An 18,476-nucleotide genomic window follows, 5' to 3' on the forward strand; every position below is an offset into this window, starting at 1 on the left:
TGTTCTCATTGTAAAATAATATAAATCAGATGAAGCCTGAAAGTGTTGTGTAAGATTAACTTCATTAACCCCGGATACAAAGTGTGCTAGTTTAGAGGGCACAGCTGTAAATACAACTGTTGGCATAATCCGAACACAACAAAAATCCAGGTTTGAAGTATTGTTGATAAAGAAGTTGGGTCTAACAAGCAAGCTTTGCCTAGAAAGATGGGACAAACAGGCAGAGTAAATCTACCCCAATTCAAGGTCAGCCTTACGCTGGATCACCACCTGCTTTGTGGCAATCACTGCTTAGCTACAAAGCCAAGACTGGATCAAACAGTCTCAAAAAAAGACGTGTCAGTTTGCATGGAAGTGTTTATTAGCAGCCAGCTATGGTTTGAGGACACCAGATGCGTGCGCATCCACCCCTACAGCGAGAATCCCCCCGCCGCCATCTTGAGGAGGCGGCGCCCTCACCCCCCCGCCTTGCTCCGGGAGGGGCGGAGCGGGGGGGGGCGGCCACGGCGCAGGCGCGGAGCGGCGGCGGGCGGGCACGTGAGGCGGCTCACGTGAGGGCTGGCGGAAGCGGCCGTTGGCGGCGGCCGTTGGTGCGGCCGTTGGGCGCCATGGCGTCCATCCTGGACGAGTACGAGGACTCCCTGCACCGCTCCGCCGCCGTGCAGCAGAGCCGCGCCGCTGTGGGCATCCCGCACTCCGGTAAGCGCCTCTCCGCTGCCCGGTGCGGTGCCCGGGGGCGGCGGTGCGGCACGTCAGGCGCCGGGGTGCCTCAGGACGAGGGGTGTCCCTGAAAGGCCGAGTGCCCCGAGGCGCTGTGTGGTGGGTGTCTGTGGCAGGCGGCGTGTCTCCGGCCTCACCGCGCTGCAGCACGGCTAGGTCGGGGCTGGGGGAGCTGCCAGAGGCCACATCAACAGCTTCCTCTTTTTTAATTTTTATTCTTTGTCAAGGAACCCAACTGCTGCAGTCACAGTGGCTGTGCAGGCAGCTGTACGTGCGTGGGGTTGGTTTCCTAACCTGGCGCAACCTTCTAAAAGTTTCACTGTTTGGGGTGATTTGGGGTGTGCAGTTAATGTAAAGCAATGGTGTGGTGACCAATCAGTCATTTCTTTCATATGTGAGAAAGCAAACAAATGGCAAGCACCCTTCTTGATAAATCCAAGGTAAACCCCATAGGTTCAATAATAGATGGCCATCGGATGCCACTTAACAACATCATATTGAATGCTGGGGGAGAAAATGTTGGTTGAGGGAGGATTCTGTGCTACCTGGTATCATCGAGGTAGTACCCACTGCTATGCAGAGCTGGTGTATGGGGGTTACGCTTCTGGAAATGCATTGGCATGTTATTTCAAGTCTTTTCCTCATATAGTGCTGCCCGCTGTCTTTGGGGAAAACAGGTTGTGATGCTTGTATACATGGCATTGATGAATTGTCATACTCATATATGTATTGACATACTCATGTATGTATTATAAAGAATAAACACACAAAATTACTCTGAATCTACATACTTAAGTAGATATGTACCTACTGTTTGTTTTAATGTACATTAAGTTATTTTGTTGCATGATGTTATGTAAGAGTAAGCGTCCTGAATAGGTTTCGTTGAACAAAACAGTGTTGGGACATGGTGCCAGCTGAAAATACGTTTCCAAGGACTCAACTTTTCTTCTTGACTTATGCAACACTGTCTTCGGTCATGGCTGTCTTACAGTTGGGAAATCTGCCTGTTTGGTGACAAATGATGTTGGCAAAGGAGGTTTTGGAAACTGCTTAATTGCAAGGACTCAGTCCAGTCAGGATTTCAGTCATTCATACATCAGAATGCTTTGCCATTTTGGAACAAAACTTAGCCTGATAGAATCACAGAATTTCTAGGTTGGAAGAGACCTCAAGATCAAGTCCAACCTCTGACCTAACACTAACAGTCCTCCACTAAACCGTATCCCTAAGCTCTACATCTAAACACCTTTTAAAGACCTCCAGGGATGGTGACTCAACCACTTCCCTGGGCAGCCCGTTCCAATGCCTAAAGTTGTGGGCAAAATTAAGTTTAAGCAAATTGATTTTGAAAGAAGTGTACGTTAATAGTTAAATTCCTCAAACCAGTCCTTAAGGTTATGTTGAAAATACTGGAAGATGTTAAAAATGTATTTCTCTGTTTCAATGAGTCATTCCCAACGTTACAGAACAGGTACTGTTTCTCAGAGTTGTAGATTCTGTTGCAGAGCTCAAGTACAGCTGTAGTGTAACCTTCAAGTACTCCAGTTCCAGCCTGAAAAGCCCTACTTTGACCTGGTAGACTCGATTGATGCTGGTGAACTTAAATCCTTGAACAGATTCAAAGATCTAAGGAAGAACATAGTTTTTAGAAATCAGGGTGGGAAATATTGCAGTAGGATCTCACCTGAACAGAAAGCAGACATTGAGGTCAGGATGGAGGAAGGGGGCTGTTTGAAAGGAATATTGAGTTATAAAATACATATCTCCTTTGTATAGGGAATTGTAAGCTGCATCCGTGTCATGTTACAGACACTAGTTAAAATCCTCATGTTAATACTGCTGCTGCAGTTGTTATAGCTAATGGATACAGTCTTAAGTCTACAGTGTGCTGATTTGAACTGTATAAAAAACAAACAAACAATCCCTCAAACATCTTACCTTTTGTTGTCCCAGTCTGCCTTTTGCCTGGTGGTGATCTGGAAAAAAAAAAAATCAAGACTCTCTGAATGAATGGGACTTGAAGATATTGTTGGGGTATTGTTTTTTTTTCCCCTTCTCTCCATTAATCATCTTTCCTTTATACGAGCATATATGGAGGAAATATGTATTGGTTACCTGTGACATCATGTGAATCTCTACCTTGGGAGCTTTGTCTGCATGTTTTGAATCACCATTCATAACAGCAAGTTCAGGCCTTCGCATTGCAGCTGCTTAACCTGAGCAGAAGAACATCTGTTTTGCTTAAGTGTAAAGAAAGGAATGCACATTTGCATGAGTGGGTAGCATTTCAGCTGTGGTCAACATGGAGGACAAATACTCATGCTGAGCAAGAGGCTGCCTACTCAGATTGTGGTTGCTTTGTCTGTTCCCATGTGCACATCTCTCTTCTAAACCAGCAATCCTTTAAAGATCCCACAGCTGGCCTAGTGTTGAGGCAGAAGCAAGGAGAAGATATTGGCAGAAAGGGCAATAAAAGGAATCGTAGTGTTAGTAGGCTGCATTCTACTACTGTGCTGTTGTTTTCAACAACAACGGGGCTGGAGTTAAAGTTTTTCAGGATAATGTGGAGGAGGTTATAGGTATGGAATATGCATTGGAGAGATGCTGTTTGTCCCAGCCTAGAGATTATTAGGCCAATGCTCTTCAGAATGGAGGTGGTCTGTTTTCCTCCAAGATACAAATTTTTCATTGTGTACATCTTGCTGGATAGCTGCTTTGGCGGTGAGTGGCCTTAACTTGCAGTAGCTCTGTTTTGCTTTTAATCTTCCTGTTCAGGCTACCTGCTGCGTGGATCTACTTGCCTTAGAAATCCTTCACTTGCTCATGGAGCAAAGCAGATGAGTTAACATAGCCACGTATCCCATCTGTCTGGCTTTCCAGCTGGAGGTAGTGTGGTCAGACTGCGATCTTCTGCTGTTCTCTTTGCCAGAAGATTATGTAATACTTTGTGCGTATGGGAAACTCAGTCAATGGGAAAACCTGCCTCGTGGGACAGATATGGATGCAACTCTGAGATACGATCTGTTTGTGGATGTACAGATGTTCCAGGATTTTGCTGATGATTATTATGATTTGTTTGGTTGTTGTTTTTTCATATGAAACTAAAACCACCAACAACAAACACACACAAATAACACCCTCACCATCAACAAACAAATTAACATTAACATGGTTTTAAAAATAACTTCACCTTGTGCACTCTGGATGTCAAATATTGTAGCCTATTCAATTCCAATATGGAAAAAGTAAGAAATATATTTCAGCTAACGCTGCAGTTGTCTCTTTTGTACCTTGTATGGGAGTGTCAAACCAGAGCGCTGTTTGTGTCTTACATAATACCAGCTGTTTTCTTCTGTCTTGAACAAATAAACTGCCCCTCCCCCTGCCCCCCCCCCCCCCCCCCCCCAAAAAAAAAAAAAAAAAGTCTTTTGATTCTGTTCCCGTTTTCAGCTTCATATGCAGTTTATGTAACAGTTCTGTATCTTGCCCTGGAATTCTTTGTGACAAGCTTGCATTTCTGTAACAAGACAGTAAGGCATATTACTACTTTTCTGTTTTGCACTTAAGGGAGTGCTGCTCTCAGTGTTTATGCTCCACAGAGCACTGTATCTTTTTGGTAAAACCTAAAGCAGGCAGTGGTTCCTCTGTCTTTCAAGAGTAGATTCTGGTGTAGCATGTAGTTCTTGTGTTTTCTTTGTATTGTGTTGTATAAGTGTTCATGTTCTTTCTCCAGGGTATGTGAATGCACGGCTGGAGAAGGAAACACCAATATTTAACAAGCAAAGAATTGATTTTGCTCCTCCAGAGAAAATTAACAGCTTAGTGGTCTCCTCTAACCAGCTCTGTATGAGCCTTGGCAAAGACACCCTTCTCAGGTAATGCTGCCAGTCACCTGAAGTTATTGAATGTTTTCCTGTTTGTTTTTTTTTAAGTTAATAGGGAACTTGTAATTAAAAAAGGGATAAGAAGCCACAAACCTGCATATATGGAAAACTGTAAGAAACTATGCCTGTGTGAACTTTTGTGGGCAGCATTCTTTCATAGTTTCTCTTTGCAGGATTGATCTTGGGAAGCCAGATGAACCTAATCAGGTAGAGTTGGGACGCAAAGATGAAGCCAGAGTCTACAAGATGTTTTTGGACCACACAGGTGAGGCAATGGGCTTTGTATATTTACAGGCAGTGGTTGGCAGCAGAGGCAATTGAATGCGCATTGCAAGTACTGGGGAAGGAGTCCTCTTTTTCTCTGTTCTTTGAATAAGGCAAACAGATGGTTCTTGTGGGCTCTACTCCATTGCCCAGGGGTTCTGCCTACTGATTCGTGTGTATGTTGTTGCTTTTGAACCATCTGAAATGCAATGAGGCTGTTCACTGATGCAATGAGGCTGTTCTGAACAAGGCTGCTAAAAGAAACCATAGGAAATCCTTGCAGTTGCCTTGTACTGTTTGTGTATATGTAAGATTTTTTTAAAAAGAATTGTCAAACATCTGCAGCTTGCTGTAGCCTTGACTGATTTAAAACCAAACAAAATTTTTGGAAAGAGATGCTCATTAGCTGCCAGGGACAGGAGAGAACTCTGGGAAATGTTTGTTCTTAGAATGTTTATTAAAATAGAAGAATACCTTTTTTCTGAAGATTCTGGGATTTGCAATTTTAGTTTGCAACATGAACTACTGTTCTGATCCAGTATGGAAATCCCCCATGTTCTTATGAATGCCTGGAAAAGTATGTTGATGAAGTCTGTTGATACTAGTGCTTATCTAATGTGAGGCTGAGAAGCCTTAGGAATTTGACTTGCTTAGGCAACAGTGTAAATTTGTTCTATCCTTCTGCCCTTCTCCCGTGCCCCTGCAGGCTCTCATCTGCTGATTGCTCTGAACACCAGTGAATGCCTTTACCTTAACAGAAGTGTTCAGAAAGCACGGACACTCTCCCGCTGGAAAGGCCACTTAATTGAAAGTGTGGGCTGGAACAAATTTCTTGGTACAGAGACCAACACTGGGCCTATCCTGGTGGGAACAGCCCAGGGGCAAATCTATGAAGCCGAAATATCTGTCAGTGAGGGAAGCCTCTTCAGCACTAATCCCGACCAGTACTTCCGACAGGTCTACACTCTGGAGGAGGAATCAGGACCCGCACCAGTCTGCTGTTTAGAGATTGAACGAGGAATAGAAGGAAAATTTTTTATTATCGCCACCACTCGAAAGAGACTATTCCAGTTTGTTGGCAAAGTGCCTGAAGGGACAGAGCAGCAAGGCTTCAGCTCCATATTTGCTCTGCATGCTGATCATTTGCCCAGCTTCCGGGAGTTTCCAGCCAGCTTCGGTTTCAGCGAGATAGCCTTTTACACTCCAAAACTGCGTTCCAACCCACGCTCCTTTGCCTGGATGATGGGTAACGGTGTTTTGTATGGTAATTTGGATTATAGCCGTCCTGATTCAATTCTGAGTGATGAACGGGTCTGGGTTTATCCTTCTGATATTGACATAACTGTGAACAAGCCAATATCCATTGTACTTACCCAGTTTCACTTTCTGTTGCTGCTGCCTGACCGGGTAAAGGCTGTATGCACTCTGAATGAGCAGGTTGTCTTTCAAGACCTGTTCCTGGAGAAGTTTGGCACATTGACACGCATGATCAAGGATCCCACAGTTCAGCAGATATGGATCCACACAGAGAAAGTAGTGTTCCGCTATCACGTCCAGCGGGAATCTAGAGATGTGTGGAAGATGTATATGAATATGAACAAATTTGATTTAGCTAAAGAGTATTGTAAAGACCGTCCAGAGTGCCTAGACATTGTGTTGGCAAAAGAGGCAGAGCACTGCTTCCAAAACAAGAGATACCTAGACAGTGCCAAATGTTATGCGCTGACCCAGAACTACTTCGAGGAAATTGCCCTTAAGTTCATTGAAGCCAAGCAAGAAGAGGCCCTGATGGAGTTTCTGATTAAGAAGCTAAGTAGCCTGAAGCCTTCTGAGAAGACACAGACCACTCTACTGACCACGTGGTTAACAGAGCTGTATCTGAACTGGCTAGGTATATTGGAAGGAGATCCCTCACAGCGAAATCTCTATTTGGATACACGGGAGAAATTTCGCACCTTCCTGAGCAGCCCTAAAAACAAAGACTGTCTGTTTAATAATCGGGCATCTATTTATGAACTGTTGGCGAGCCATGGGGACACGGAGCACATGGTCTACTTTGCAGTCATCATGCAGGACTATGAGCGAGTAGTAGCTCACCACTGCCAGCATGATGAGTATGATGAAGCTTTAAATGTGCTGTCTAGGCACAGAGATGAAAAGCTGTTCTACAAGTTCTCCCCAGTCCTCATCCAGCATATTCCCAAAAAGGTAGTTGATGCTTGGATTTCTATGGGCTCCAGACTTGATGCCAGGAATCTCATTCCAGCTCTTGTTAACTATAGCCAGAGTGCCAGCACCCAGCAGATCAATGAAGCCATTAGATACATGGAGTTCTGTGTCTATCAGCTGGAGGAAACCCAGCAAGCTATTCACAACTACTTGTTGTCTCTCTACGCTTTGTGTCGGCCAGACTCGCTGCTATCATACCTGGAGCAAGCAGGAACCAATCCAAACAGGATCCACTACGACCTGAAGTACGCACTGCGCTTGTGTGCAGAGCATGGGCACCACCATGCTTGTGTCCATATTTACAAAGTGATGGAATTATATGAAGAAGCCGTGGATCTTGCGTTACAGGTATGTGTGTCTGCCTGCATGCTATGATGTATGGAAATGTAGCTAGGTCAAATTATCTCAAATAACTGAAAACTGAAAGGAGATGGACAGACTCATCTGTATAGGAGCTGTGCAGCTAAGTCTAGGAGGAAAGGCTCCTAACGTCTGTGCTTTCACAGCTGTTTTAGGTGGACAGGTGACTTTAATTGAAGGTGTGGGTATGAAAAGTACAAGGGGGAATACTGTCTGTCTTAAGCTCAGTCTCCAACATAAAATTATTCTGCATTTATGCAAGGCTTTTTCAGCTGTTGTTCAGGATTCTATTTGCTTTCTATTCCTAGCTGTGGTAATTATCAGAGTAATGCTTTTGTCAGCTTAGTCTGACCTTCAGGGAGATGTTTGAGATCTCTCTACTGGCACTGCTGTGTCTTCACTGAAGCGTGTAGCCGTCAAAGATAGTGTAACACCTTTATTTTAGTGCTGTGCTTTGTTCTTTGCTCAGTAGTAAGCAAATCTTCTAACTGAAGCAGTAGCGATGGAGAGGTGTTTGCGATGTAAACAAGCAGCAGGCCAGTGATGAGTGAAGCCCTAGGCAATGAAATAGCAAGAGGTTTTCTATAAATGCCTCCTGTAATGGACAGCAGGCTTTGAACTCAGTTTCCTCGTCTGTTCAACTTCTAGGTGGATGTTGATCTTGCCAAGTCCTGTGCAGACCTCCCTGAAGATGATGAGGAACTCCGGAAGAAGCTCTGGTTGAAGATTGCTCGCCATGTTGTTCAAGAAGAGAAAGATGTCAAGAAGGCAATGGCTTGCCTTTCCAGCTGCGCCCTGCTGAAGATTGAAGACGTCCTGCCATTCTTTCCAGACTTTGTCACTATTGACCATTTTAAGGAGGCAATCTGTAACTCTCTGGAGGACTACAACAAGCACATTGAGGAGCTGAAAAGGGAGATGGAAGAAGCCACACAGAGTGCCAAGAGAATTCGAGAGGACATCCAGGAAATGAGAAATAAGTATGGCTCCGTTGAGCCTCAGGAAAAGTGTGCTGCTTGTGACTTTCCACTTTTAAACCGCCCATTTTACCTTTTCCTTTGTGGTCACATGTTCCATTATGACTGTCTTCTTCAGGCAGTTTTTCCAAACCTTCCTGCCTATAAGCAGGCAAAGCTTGAAGATCTTCAAAAGAAGCTGGCAGCTACCAGTCAGCCTTCCAAAGGCCACCATCGTCCCAAGGATGCAGATACCGCTAGCCTGGGGAAGGGGCAGCAGAGCCGGGAACAAATCAAAGCTGACATTGATGATATTGTGGCAGCCGAATGTGTGTACTGTGGAGAACTGATGATCCGGTCCATTGACAAGCCCTTTATTGATCCCCAAAAGTACGAAGAGGAGATGCAAAGCTGGCTGTAGTTCTCCTCCAAAACTGCAACTGTCAGTACACTAGAGTGGTTTTGTTCACAACTGGTGACGCTTCTGTGGTAGAAATACAAGCTCCAGAAGTGGGAACATGGTGGCTTCTGTGCAATTCTAAGGAAAGAGTAGTGGGGTCTTGTTACTGGAATTACAGTGAACTAGTCTTGAAAAATGAGGGGATGTAGTGATGGCTAAGAGCTTGAAAAATAATTAAAGCTAATCTTCTGGATTTTTTTAGATGTTTGCAACTTGCAGTTCTGAGGTTCTCAGTGGGAAGCTAACGGAGTGCCTTGTTGCCCAGAAGGAACTGGCAATAGTGTGTGGTTTCTCTTCCCTGTAGTGTGGTATCTGTTTTGGTGAAGACAACCTTAAAGGGATGGCAGTAAGGAACACTCAGCAGTCTAGATTTATTCATTACTTCCAGTGCTAGAATTGCCTTTGGTTTCCTTTTCGATGAGTGCTATAACCACATACACTGAGAGAACATGAAAGGAGAAGTGCTCTTGCACATATATTTTGTAAACATCATGCCACACAAATACATGTTTCTACACAATGTAATACAGGAATGTGTATAATTTTTCAAGCAGGTGTCTCACAATACACATAAGTCATTTGCCTGCAATTCAGGGGGTGTAATTCTTCTTTCCCACGAGCTTTATGGGCCAGTCCATATATTTGGATTTTCTCTAAGGACTCTTTTTTTTTTTTTTTTTTTGGCAATGCTTTCTAGCCTGTTTACCCTGCCGTCCCATTTCTTCTGTACTTGCCTTTGTATAGTGGGTTTTGTTTTCATCTCCACTCCAAACCAAAATTGATACATGCACTAGTAAGGTTTTAACTGATACTCCAGACAAGTAGGAACACTACCCTTTTGTATTGCCCTCCTCTGTTCCTCCTCAAGCTGCCCTTGAATAGGGATCTAGTCATAGATTCCTTCAAGGATGGACTACAGAAAGCTCTAATTGGTGGTAACAAATTTGCTCTCCTATTTGAAGCCAGTGCTGTGTAATCAGGCAGGTTTTTGCCTTCTTGACAGCATCTGATGCTTCTTGGGGATGGCTGCAGCTCAATGCCGGTCTGTTGCTCTGACTTGGAAAATTCTTCCCAGAAGGCAATTCTTCCCAGGGAACAACAACAAAAAGCTCTAGTAGTTTAGCTTGGGTTCCTTGTTTTATTACTAAAGAAACTAAAATTTTGGTGAAGCTCTACTGTTAGGGGATAAAAACTATGACTTTTAATTAAGGCAAGAGAAAACAATTGTCCTCTGAAAAACTCTTGTTATTTTGCATACCTGTCTGTGCTTGTCTTCAGCACCTGTCTCAATCTGCAAGTCACTTACTCTGTTCATAGGATGTAGAAATTGGTCTTCACATCACTAAAAGGGAGTATCAGTTTCTTTCCTCAAGGAACAGACCTAAGAATTTTGATAACTATTAATAATTCCAGAAGAACATCCATGCTTTTTTTGGAGCTTCAGCCTGTAATGAATGAATTTTACTTGTGTAAAGTGAGTAATAAAAAGCAGAGCTGGCAGGAAGATCTGAGGTTTTGAAATCTTCTCACTGCTAGAGCTATGGGATAAGCAGTTTCGTTATTACTGCCTTGTAGTGCTTGTTGCTGGCTTATCAGAAACTGCTGTTTCAGTGGTTCCATAAACCAGTGGATCAGAAACACCATTCAGTAGTTTTCTTTGGCTCTGGATAGCCTTTTACTTTTTATAAGTTGATGGCTGTTATCAGAAGAATTTGTGATGGAACTAAATGTGATGTCCTTTGAAGTTCAGCATTAAACCTGTTGTAAGTGGCCGCTCCTGAATCATTGTCTTTTCATGTAAGCAGTGTGATATTCAAGGTCGATAACCATTATAAAGAAACAGCAGCCCTGTGCCCAAACCTTTTCCTGGTCCAAAGCAAGCAAGTGGCTTTTTTTCTGCCTTTTAACAGAAACATGAGTAGCAACTCATCCTGATGCAGTGAGTAACATAAAGTTGCTTATTTTCCTTGGGGCATTCTTAATGCTTATTCCATCCTTTTACTTTGTAGTGTTTACAGTATGCTTTCCTGGTATGTTATTAGTAGTTCTCCATTATTTTCCTCTTAGCGCAACAGAATGTCACAATATTAGATAAACGTTTCTGCTTTGCTCTTGACAAGGAGCAATATTTGCTTACAGAACATTCCAGAGAGATTTGCTGGTCTGCAATATTGGAAGAAGTGTATGTCTGGAAACTGGGGCATACCAAGTAAATCAAAACACATAAGTCTTTGCGTGAGATAGATTGATGGGGAAAGTACCTCAAAAATCCACTGACTTCAGTCTTGAGTATTAATACATCTCAGTTAACAAAACTGAAACTAGGTTTTTTATTTTTTTTATTTTTAATGATCAGAGGGCTCTGGGCTTGTATAATAGGTACATACACCACAAATGTAATGGTTCCTCACCATTGTTGACAGAAAATCTTTAGGTTATTTGCTGCTGAGGCTGTGGAGAATGTTACCCCCTGCAAAGACTCCAGTAGTGATTAAATGACGTGTCAGTAGTGTAGAAAGGTACACGAAGATGTCTTCTGAGCTTACCTCACTCCTGTGTTTCAAACATTTCAATAACTATTCACCTGTGCTTCTTGACAATTTTGCAGTATCACTCACTGAAAAAGGTAAGAGTGGGTAGGTTCTGGGCAGGTGAACAGAAATGAAGTGTTTAATGTTCTCCCTTAAGTCCGGTCTGCAAGATCTCTTCCTCTGTACTTTCAGAACAGCATTTTTCTTTTCTCTTTAATTTCAGTGCAATTACATGTGTGTGTGTTTTTTTTTTCTTTTTTTTTTTTCTCAAGTCCTTGGTATTTATTTTAAGTTGTGAATGAACTATGTACCAGTTAGCTGATGTGGCCTTGGGACTTCTTTGTGGAAATAACATCTACCATTTAGTTTAGTGCAGGTAGAGAACAAAACCAAAAAGGTGGGTGGAAGCCCAAGCCCTATTTAACCAGAAAAAATAGCTATAACTAGATTTATGTTGAAGAAATTTAGCTATGTGGGCAAGACCTAAAGTAAACCAGTACCTGCTACCTCACCTCCACTTCAAGCAAGTGACTGGAGAAATGCTGCAAGTTGGGGGAGACAACAGCAAGTGTGCACTGTGGAAGTGTTCCTAGAGAATTTCAGATGCTCTTGCTGTTGGCCTATTTAGTTGGAAACTTGTAACTGAAATGCTGGGGGCTGTGTGCTTTGTCTCATTACTAAAAATAAATGACAGCTGGAAATTTAGTAAGGCAAACTCTTAACAAGCCACTAGGTGTCATTGCTGTCCATTTAAATACTGAGGTTTCTTGTGGAGAAGCTGAAACTGCTCTGTATCAGAAAATACTACAAAACAGGAACTGAAGCAGGTTCCCATCCTCTTGTGGTGAGGATGTGGAGACAGACCTGCAAGGTAGTTCTTGGAGGTGGGGATGCTAAAGAGAATCGTCTCTAAATAAAAGGAAACTTTATTTCGCAGATCACTGTTTTTTCAGCTTTGAGTATCAAAAGTTGGATTTACTGTTTTAAAAAACAAATCAAACAAGTCCTCTCTTGCTTAACTGAATTCCAGTGTAAGCTTCTACAGACCTAACAAATTCAGTAAGCTGTGGAGAGACCATCTCTGGGCTTGAAGTGACAACACCTGGTGGCCTTGGATCTGGCCATTTTTGTTGCTTCCTTTTCACCCTGTCCCAGTAGCAGAAATGGTGGAGTGAATGTGAGCCAGCTCATTCGCTGCCAGATTTTACATCTGGTATATTTGTTAAAAGTGTCATTAAAGCCAGGTGTGTATAATAATATTGGACACTGACCTGCATGGCCAGAGAAGTTGGTGCATTTGTCTTTGCCTCTGAGTTGTGGGGTCATAATCCCAACAGGGGGGGCAGGTAGTACTAGGAACATCCAGTACTCCATTAAAATTAGATGATGTCATTTGACTCAGACTTTAGTCAAACATTAGCATTTAGTTCCTGAAAAGGCTAGTTCCTGTTAAGCACTACCCTGTCACCGTTAGCGTATAGACTCTGTTTACAAGTGCAAATGCTAAGATTCTAATGGGAGTTAATGGGAAGCATTTCCATTAGGTCCGTGTATCACGCAATCCAACAATCCTGTACTGCTCTGTGGAAGGATAAACTGGAAATGAGCTTCTTCCTTCCAACAAGTGTGGTGAGATGAAATTTGAGTTTTGAAATATCCTGAGTTTGTGTGTTTGGGGATTTTATTTATTTATTTATTTTCAGTCAGATGGACTAAGGCTTTTTCTTCAGAATAGATGGTGTACCATGCAATTCACTGCAGTATGTCCGGTGTTTGTGAGAGAATCTTAGGGCCTCCTCAAAGCACAGAGATGCTGGCCAGCATCTCCTGTTCTGCCTCTTGTACACAAGGCAGGAAGGGGTGCCCTGGTAAGGAGAGGAAATGGTATTTTCTATAATACAACTCCATGTAACTCAGAGAAAAATAAGAAAAAGCTAATTTCCTTTGAAATAGGAGCATTAACATTTTGGTAAAATTAAAGAGCTTGGAACATTTACTTTGCACATTTAATTGAAACATTACAGGAATACCTTAAATTTGCAGTGGGTTTTGTTTGCATTCAGGTCTCTGATCATGCCCAGTGCAGACTTCACACCTCATGAGCTCTTTAGGAGTTGAGCTTCATGCCCTTACTTTGATTTTGAAGACTCTTGATGCTTCCCCCGTAACTCAGTGTATGGTTCGTCTCATCCCCAGATCTCATGGAAGGGCATCAGGCTGCTTCCATGGGGTATGAGTTTGAAAGCAACCTACTGTGCAACTGCTTTCAGGTGGAAGAAGGGCAAAAAGATTAAACAAATCTTAGATCTACCTGTTGAATGTGGTTGGGATGGGGAGAAAAGGAGGCTCTGAGTGTTTCTTCCCTGTAATGGCTAGAAGTGTTGGAAGCAGCTTGTTTGAAGACTGGTTACCTGGCAGCAAGGGAGCTACAGGAGCACTCTAAGGTTACAAGTGCACCTAACTTCATTACATATGTGAAGTGCTGTAATGAGAATGACAAGTGCATCTACAATTTTTATTCCAGTCTTTTTGCACATTATTTGTGTTCAGATTGCATCTCGGAGATCTTGTTTTGGGCCAGGTCCTCACTGTACCAGGTATCGGAGTGTAAATGCAAACCAAAGAAGCATCAATGCTTTCAGATTTTAATATTTAGTGATGTGGCTGTATGCAGTTACTGATTTCCTGCAACCTGTCCCTTGTACCTTACACTCCTTTCCCCATTGTGAGGTGAGAGGGAAACAAAAGAGAATAGTTCCTGTAATGTGCAGGATGAATACTGCTTGTGGTTCCTCTAAGTTCCTTATTTTTTTTTTTTATGATACAGCCTCAGGCTCTGCATCATCCAGACCCTGTTCTAAACTCAGGATCAACTTCAAGGGTTACTGTAGCACAGAACATCGTACCTGAAGGCTGCAATTCTCTTAGTTACGTTTGGGAGAAAATGATCCCCCACCTTCTCATTTCATGTTTCATATTGAATTGTTCTCTGTAGGTGGCAGCTCATACAACAAGGATTAAATAACCGGTTTGGTATCCAAAAGCAGGTATCCTCCAATTTGTGCAATTGAAATCCAAGCACTGGTCACTTGACGTGGGATGAGTTCTGTGGATCACAGCCCGAACCTGAAGGCTGTTGGACTCTACTTAAGCAGTCATCTGTGTTTTGCAGTTAGCTGTCCAACAGTCTTTTTTCATCTCTTTGCATGTACATATTGAGTAGATTTTCTAATAAATAAATGTTTGCTATGGAGCTGGGCTCATAAGAGTTTTTCATCTCTTTTTTTCTTTTTTTTTTTCTTTTAGGAAAGACAAGGAGCACAATGTGATTTTCTTTGAGGGTAGAGCTAGTGTTTTTTGTTCTCTAGTGTTTCAGCTCCATTCCTTCTGTTCACACGGAAATGTGTGGATAATGGGCCAGTGCCTTTGGATGAATTAGGACTATTACAGATGAAGAAGAATATGAAGGCTGCTGTATTAGTGTGGTTTTTTTTTTTTTTTTTTTAGGACTTCTCTCTGCAGACAGGGTTGTGACAACTATTAGCAACTGCTCTGTGTGTTCTTGATGGCTGCTGTTTTTCATCCATGGTAAGAGCCAGTGAAGGTATGGGTGATCAGTATTTTTTGGTCCTTGCTGAACTAGTATGAGTCTAGCAATTCTTGTGTAGTGTCCATCAACACAACTTCAATATGTACAGCTGATCTGTTGTTAAAATAAAATGATCTTCCATGTATAGCTGAACAGTATGCAGCCCCCTGGTAACAGGGCCATTAACTGAGCAGCTTGTGCTGTTTGGGAGGACTGAACAGAATGTCACTGGGTGAGGAGGAAACTGAGGGTCATGGCTTACTCTCCTTGATGTCCCAATTCCTTGTTGAATACTCGCCTGTGTTACACAGCGTGACCGTCTGAGTGACATCTACATTTGTACGGCAGTGGTATGTTCTGCTGAGCAACCTTTTTCTGGGGAGAAAAGCACTTCCTTATGCTCTGCGTTTTGTTTCCAATGCTTGCCTGCTTGCCCAGTTAGTGAGTCTGGAATAACTAGGACTGTGTCATCCTTCTGTTATGTTCCTCTGAAAGGTTGCGTATGATAATCATGTGAATGTGCTTCAAACTCTTGCAGTGTCAGAGTTTCCAAAGAGAGGAAAAAAAAATGCACAGGAAATGTCTAATTAAAGTGGGAAATACAGAAACCCATTCCACAATAAGCGTTGAAAATTCTTAGTAAGAATAAACTGCAAAGTAACGATTTTTCAGCTCAGCCTTCTCAAAGAACAGACAAATGTCTTCTGTGAGCTTAAGTGAGTGCAAATTGGGTAATGTCAGCTTGCTGTTTACAAGTAGCATCTATTTTAATTTTGTTGGCTGTTGATTGGAAATGTCATGTGATCCTTGGGCTACCTAATTTCTATACACAGCAAGTCTTAGTGAAGCAAGCCAGCCTATTAGCAGTAGTAAGCGGTTGGAAAGGGTAGGTTCTGGCAATAGTTTGCTAGTTTAAAGTCAGAATCTGCTGCCTGAAAATTGGTCATCTTTGCAGCATAGTTGAAAAGTGCTTCAGAAGCAGTGGGGAGTTTTCAGAAGAATCTGGAGTATTCTTACGGATTCTGGGTATTCTTAGGGGGGAAGTACCAGCAAGGTGGTAACTTCATGGATTGAGTGAACTCAGTATTGCATTTCAGCAGCTTTGACTTAACAGGGAGCAGCTCACCTGACACTGTGGTGCCTGAGCCAAAAGTAAAGGTGTGGGTTATTTGCCTGCCAGGCATTTTGTCCCGCCCTGGGTTATGCTCTGAAGAAAATCAACCACTTGGGAAGTTCAGGCTGAACTTAGGGTGAAACAAGAAAAAATTTCTTCACGCAACATAGGTATTATTGACAGTCTTTCTTCAGCACATCTGTGTAGTGCTAAGCCAGAGCAAGCTTGCTGGATGCTCTCCATAGGTCAAACAATCTGTAGGTAGGAGCAGAAATTCAAAGCGCTCTCTTCTTATCCTATTCTTCACAAGTCAGAACGCTTTTGGAGCTGGATGCCTTCTTATGAGGCCTTGAATGAGCAGTGATGATGGAGCCTTTTCTTCATGTTGCCTGGTATGTTGTGCCTTTTTTATTCATTCTTCTGTCACTGGGACAGACAGCAGCTCAGCAGCCTGGCACACATCTTGATAAATAAAGGAAAGGAGTTGAAATGAGAGGGTAACAAGAGGACTGCTGGCTTCCAGGCTTCACAAGGATGAAATGTGAGACAGACCAAAACTGTGCCAGGGCATTAGTTACTACCTAACTACTAGGAGTCAGCAGGACAATTAAGCATTGTGTCTTTGAATTAGTGCCACCTCTCTGTTGCCTGTTGTGGCTGTTCAGAGCTAAGCAGTGAAGCAATAGTCATCTTAAAGTCTGAGATGAAAATCTAAAGAGGTTGCTCACAGTAGCATGGTTATGTTGAGAAGATGAGTTTGGATTTTTGTATTTCCTCACTGACTTTTCCAGTGCCACAAATGACATCCAAATAGGATTTGGCCTTTCACTGTTACCCCTTCTTTCTGACTAATACCATTTAATGAATATGGGAGGCTCAAGATGGCAGGAGAAAGTAATCCTTCTGTTGACAAACAGCTATTTGGTCTTGCACAGGGGGGACTGAGTTCTCCTTCCGCATTTGAAGATTGGACTACACAATATCCCTGCTTCAAACAAATACAAACAACAACAACAAAAAAAAAAGCAGTATGCCAAGTCTCTCTCTTTTCCAGCCCTTTTTCTGTTACCTCTCTGAAATCTTTCTACGAGTCCTAGAAGTCAGGTTGTAATCTATACAAAACCCTTGCTTTTTGGTAGCAGTTTAAATTGATAGCCTAGAAAAAGTTACCGTGTCTGAATACCCACTGTCTATGGGGATGTAAATGCAACTGAATCAGCATGTTGCGGGCTCTAGTTGTTAGATGGAGGTTGCACCAACTTCCTTGGAATGCTGAATTTAAATAAAATTGGATTTGAACAAGTGGGGATGTTGCTCTACCATAATGTGAAATCCAATATATATCAAAGGCACCCCTTTTAATAGCATGAAGTACATAAGATCTGTATCTCTTGGGAATATGCTTCTAAAATGAACTTTCAGTTGCAACCTCTTATTTTGGTCTCTTTGAATAGTAAAGATTGGTGTTCTTACTTTTTAGTCACAGCAGCCTGGGTATTAGGTTACTGGAGGATGTTGTTTCTTTCACAGTTTCATTAACATTATAGCTTGGGTGTTGGTGCTCCTCTCCCATGCTCAGGTGCTTAATAAGCACTCTTATCACCCCAAAACAGTTACTTTGGATCCCAGCCCAGTGTGCGTGGGCACTGGCAGCATTTGGATATTTATAGGGATTTCTACTTCCTTCTTTTCTTTGGGCTGCTTTCTTACTACAAGAATTTGTTGTTCCTTCCACGCTGCGATGAATGTGGCACTCCCCGGGCGGTGTCTGGGCAATGGAGGTTACGTGTGTGCCCTCCCAGGGGCTGGGGGCACTGCAAGCAGGGGGTATCACAGCAGTAACATGCAAAGCACAGTAAAAAAGGAATCACTTCTGCCTCTTTTCATCTATTTTGGCAGATTACATAGGCTTGCTGGTTTATTACTGCTGGATATCTTAAAATCTTGAGCACTGCTATAATGTGATGAGAGAGAGACAAACACTCCAAATGTTTTTCCAGTTGAAATTGTTCTCTATCTATACACAGTGGTGGAAGGGCAGATAGCATGGATTGGGTCTTTTAAATAGTACAGTACTGTTTTTATATTGATTTGTTCTTTGAAATGTGAACTGATGGTCTGATTCTTCCAGAGGCCTTTACACTCCTTACGCTTTCACCTCTTACTCTCTAGGTGGTTAAGGTGGAGGATGGACAGCAGCTGTGTCAGTTACTTGACAGCTCCATGTATACAGACTAGCCCAATGCATTTTGCTGACCAACCAGCCAGCTGATGAAGAGAAAGCAAGCAGCAAGTTCCCCTGGGCTTTCCCTTGGTGGAGGTGCTGGCTGGGCTGCTCTGCTCCGCTCAGCTCTTTCCCTCAAAAC

The 18,476-nt window shown here is 42.8% G+C and overlaps 1 protein-coding gene across 1 annotated transcript; it reads left to right on the forward strand.

The window, feature by feature from the left end:
- The first annotated feature begins 516 nt into the window (after positions 1-516).
- Positions 517-10,649, forward strand: VPS18 (VPS18 core subunit of CORVET and HOPS complexes). The gene is made up of 5 exons (XM_068683849.1): positions 517-699; positions 4,457-4,598; positions 4,781-4,872; positions 5,578-7,448; positions 8,109-10,649. The coding sequence occupies exons 1-5, from the start codon at positions 609-611 to the stop codon at positions 8,835-8,837; spliced, it is 2,925 nt and encodes a 974-aa protein (XP_068539950.1). The 5' UTR covers positions 517-608; the 3' UTR covers positions 8,838-10,649.
- Positions 10,650-18,476: the final 7,827 nt, after the last annotated feature.

Source organism: Anas acuta, chromosome 5, assembly GCF_963932015.1.
Source record: "Anas acuta chromosome 5, bAnaAcu1.1, whole genome shotgun sequence".
Classification (NCBI taxonomy): domain Eukaryota; kingdom Metazoa; phylum Chordata; class Aves; order Anseriformes; family Anatidae; genus Anas; species Anas acuta.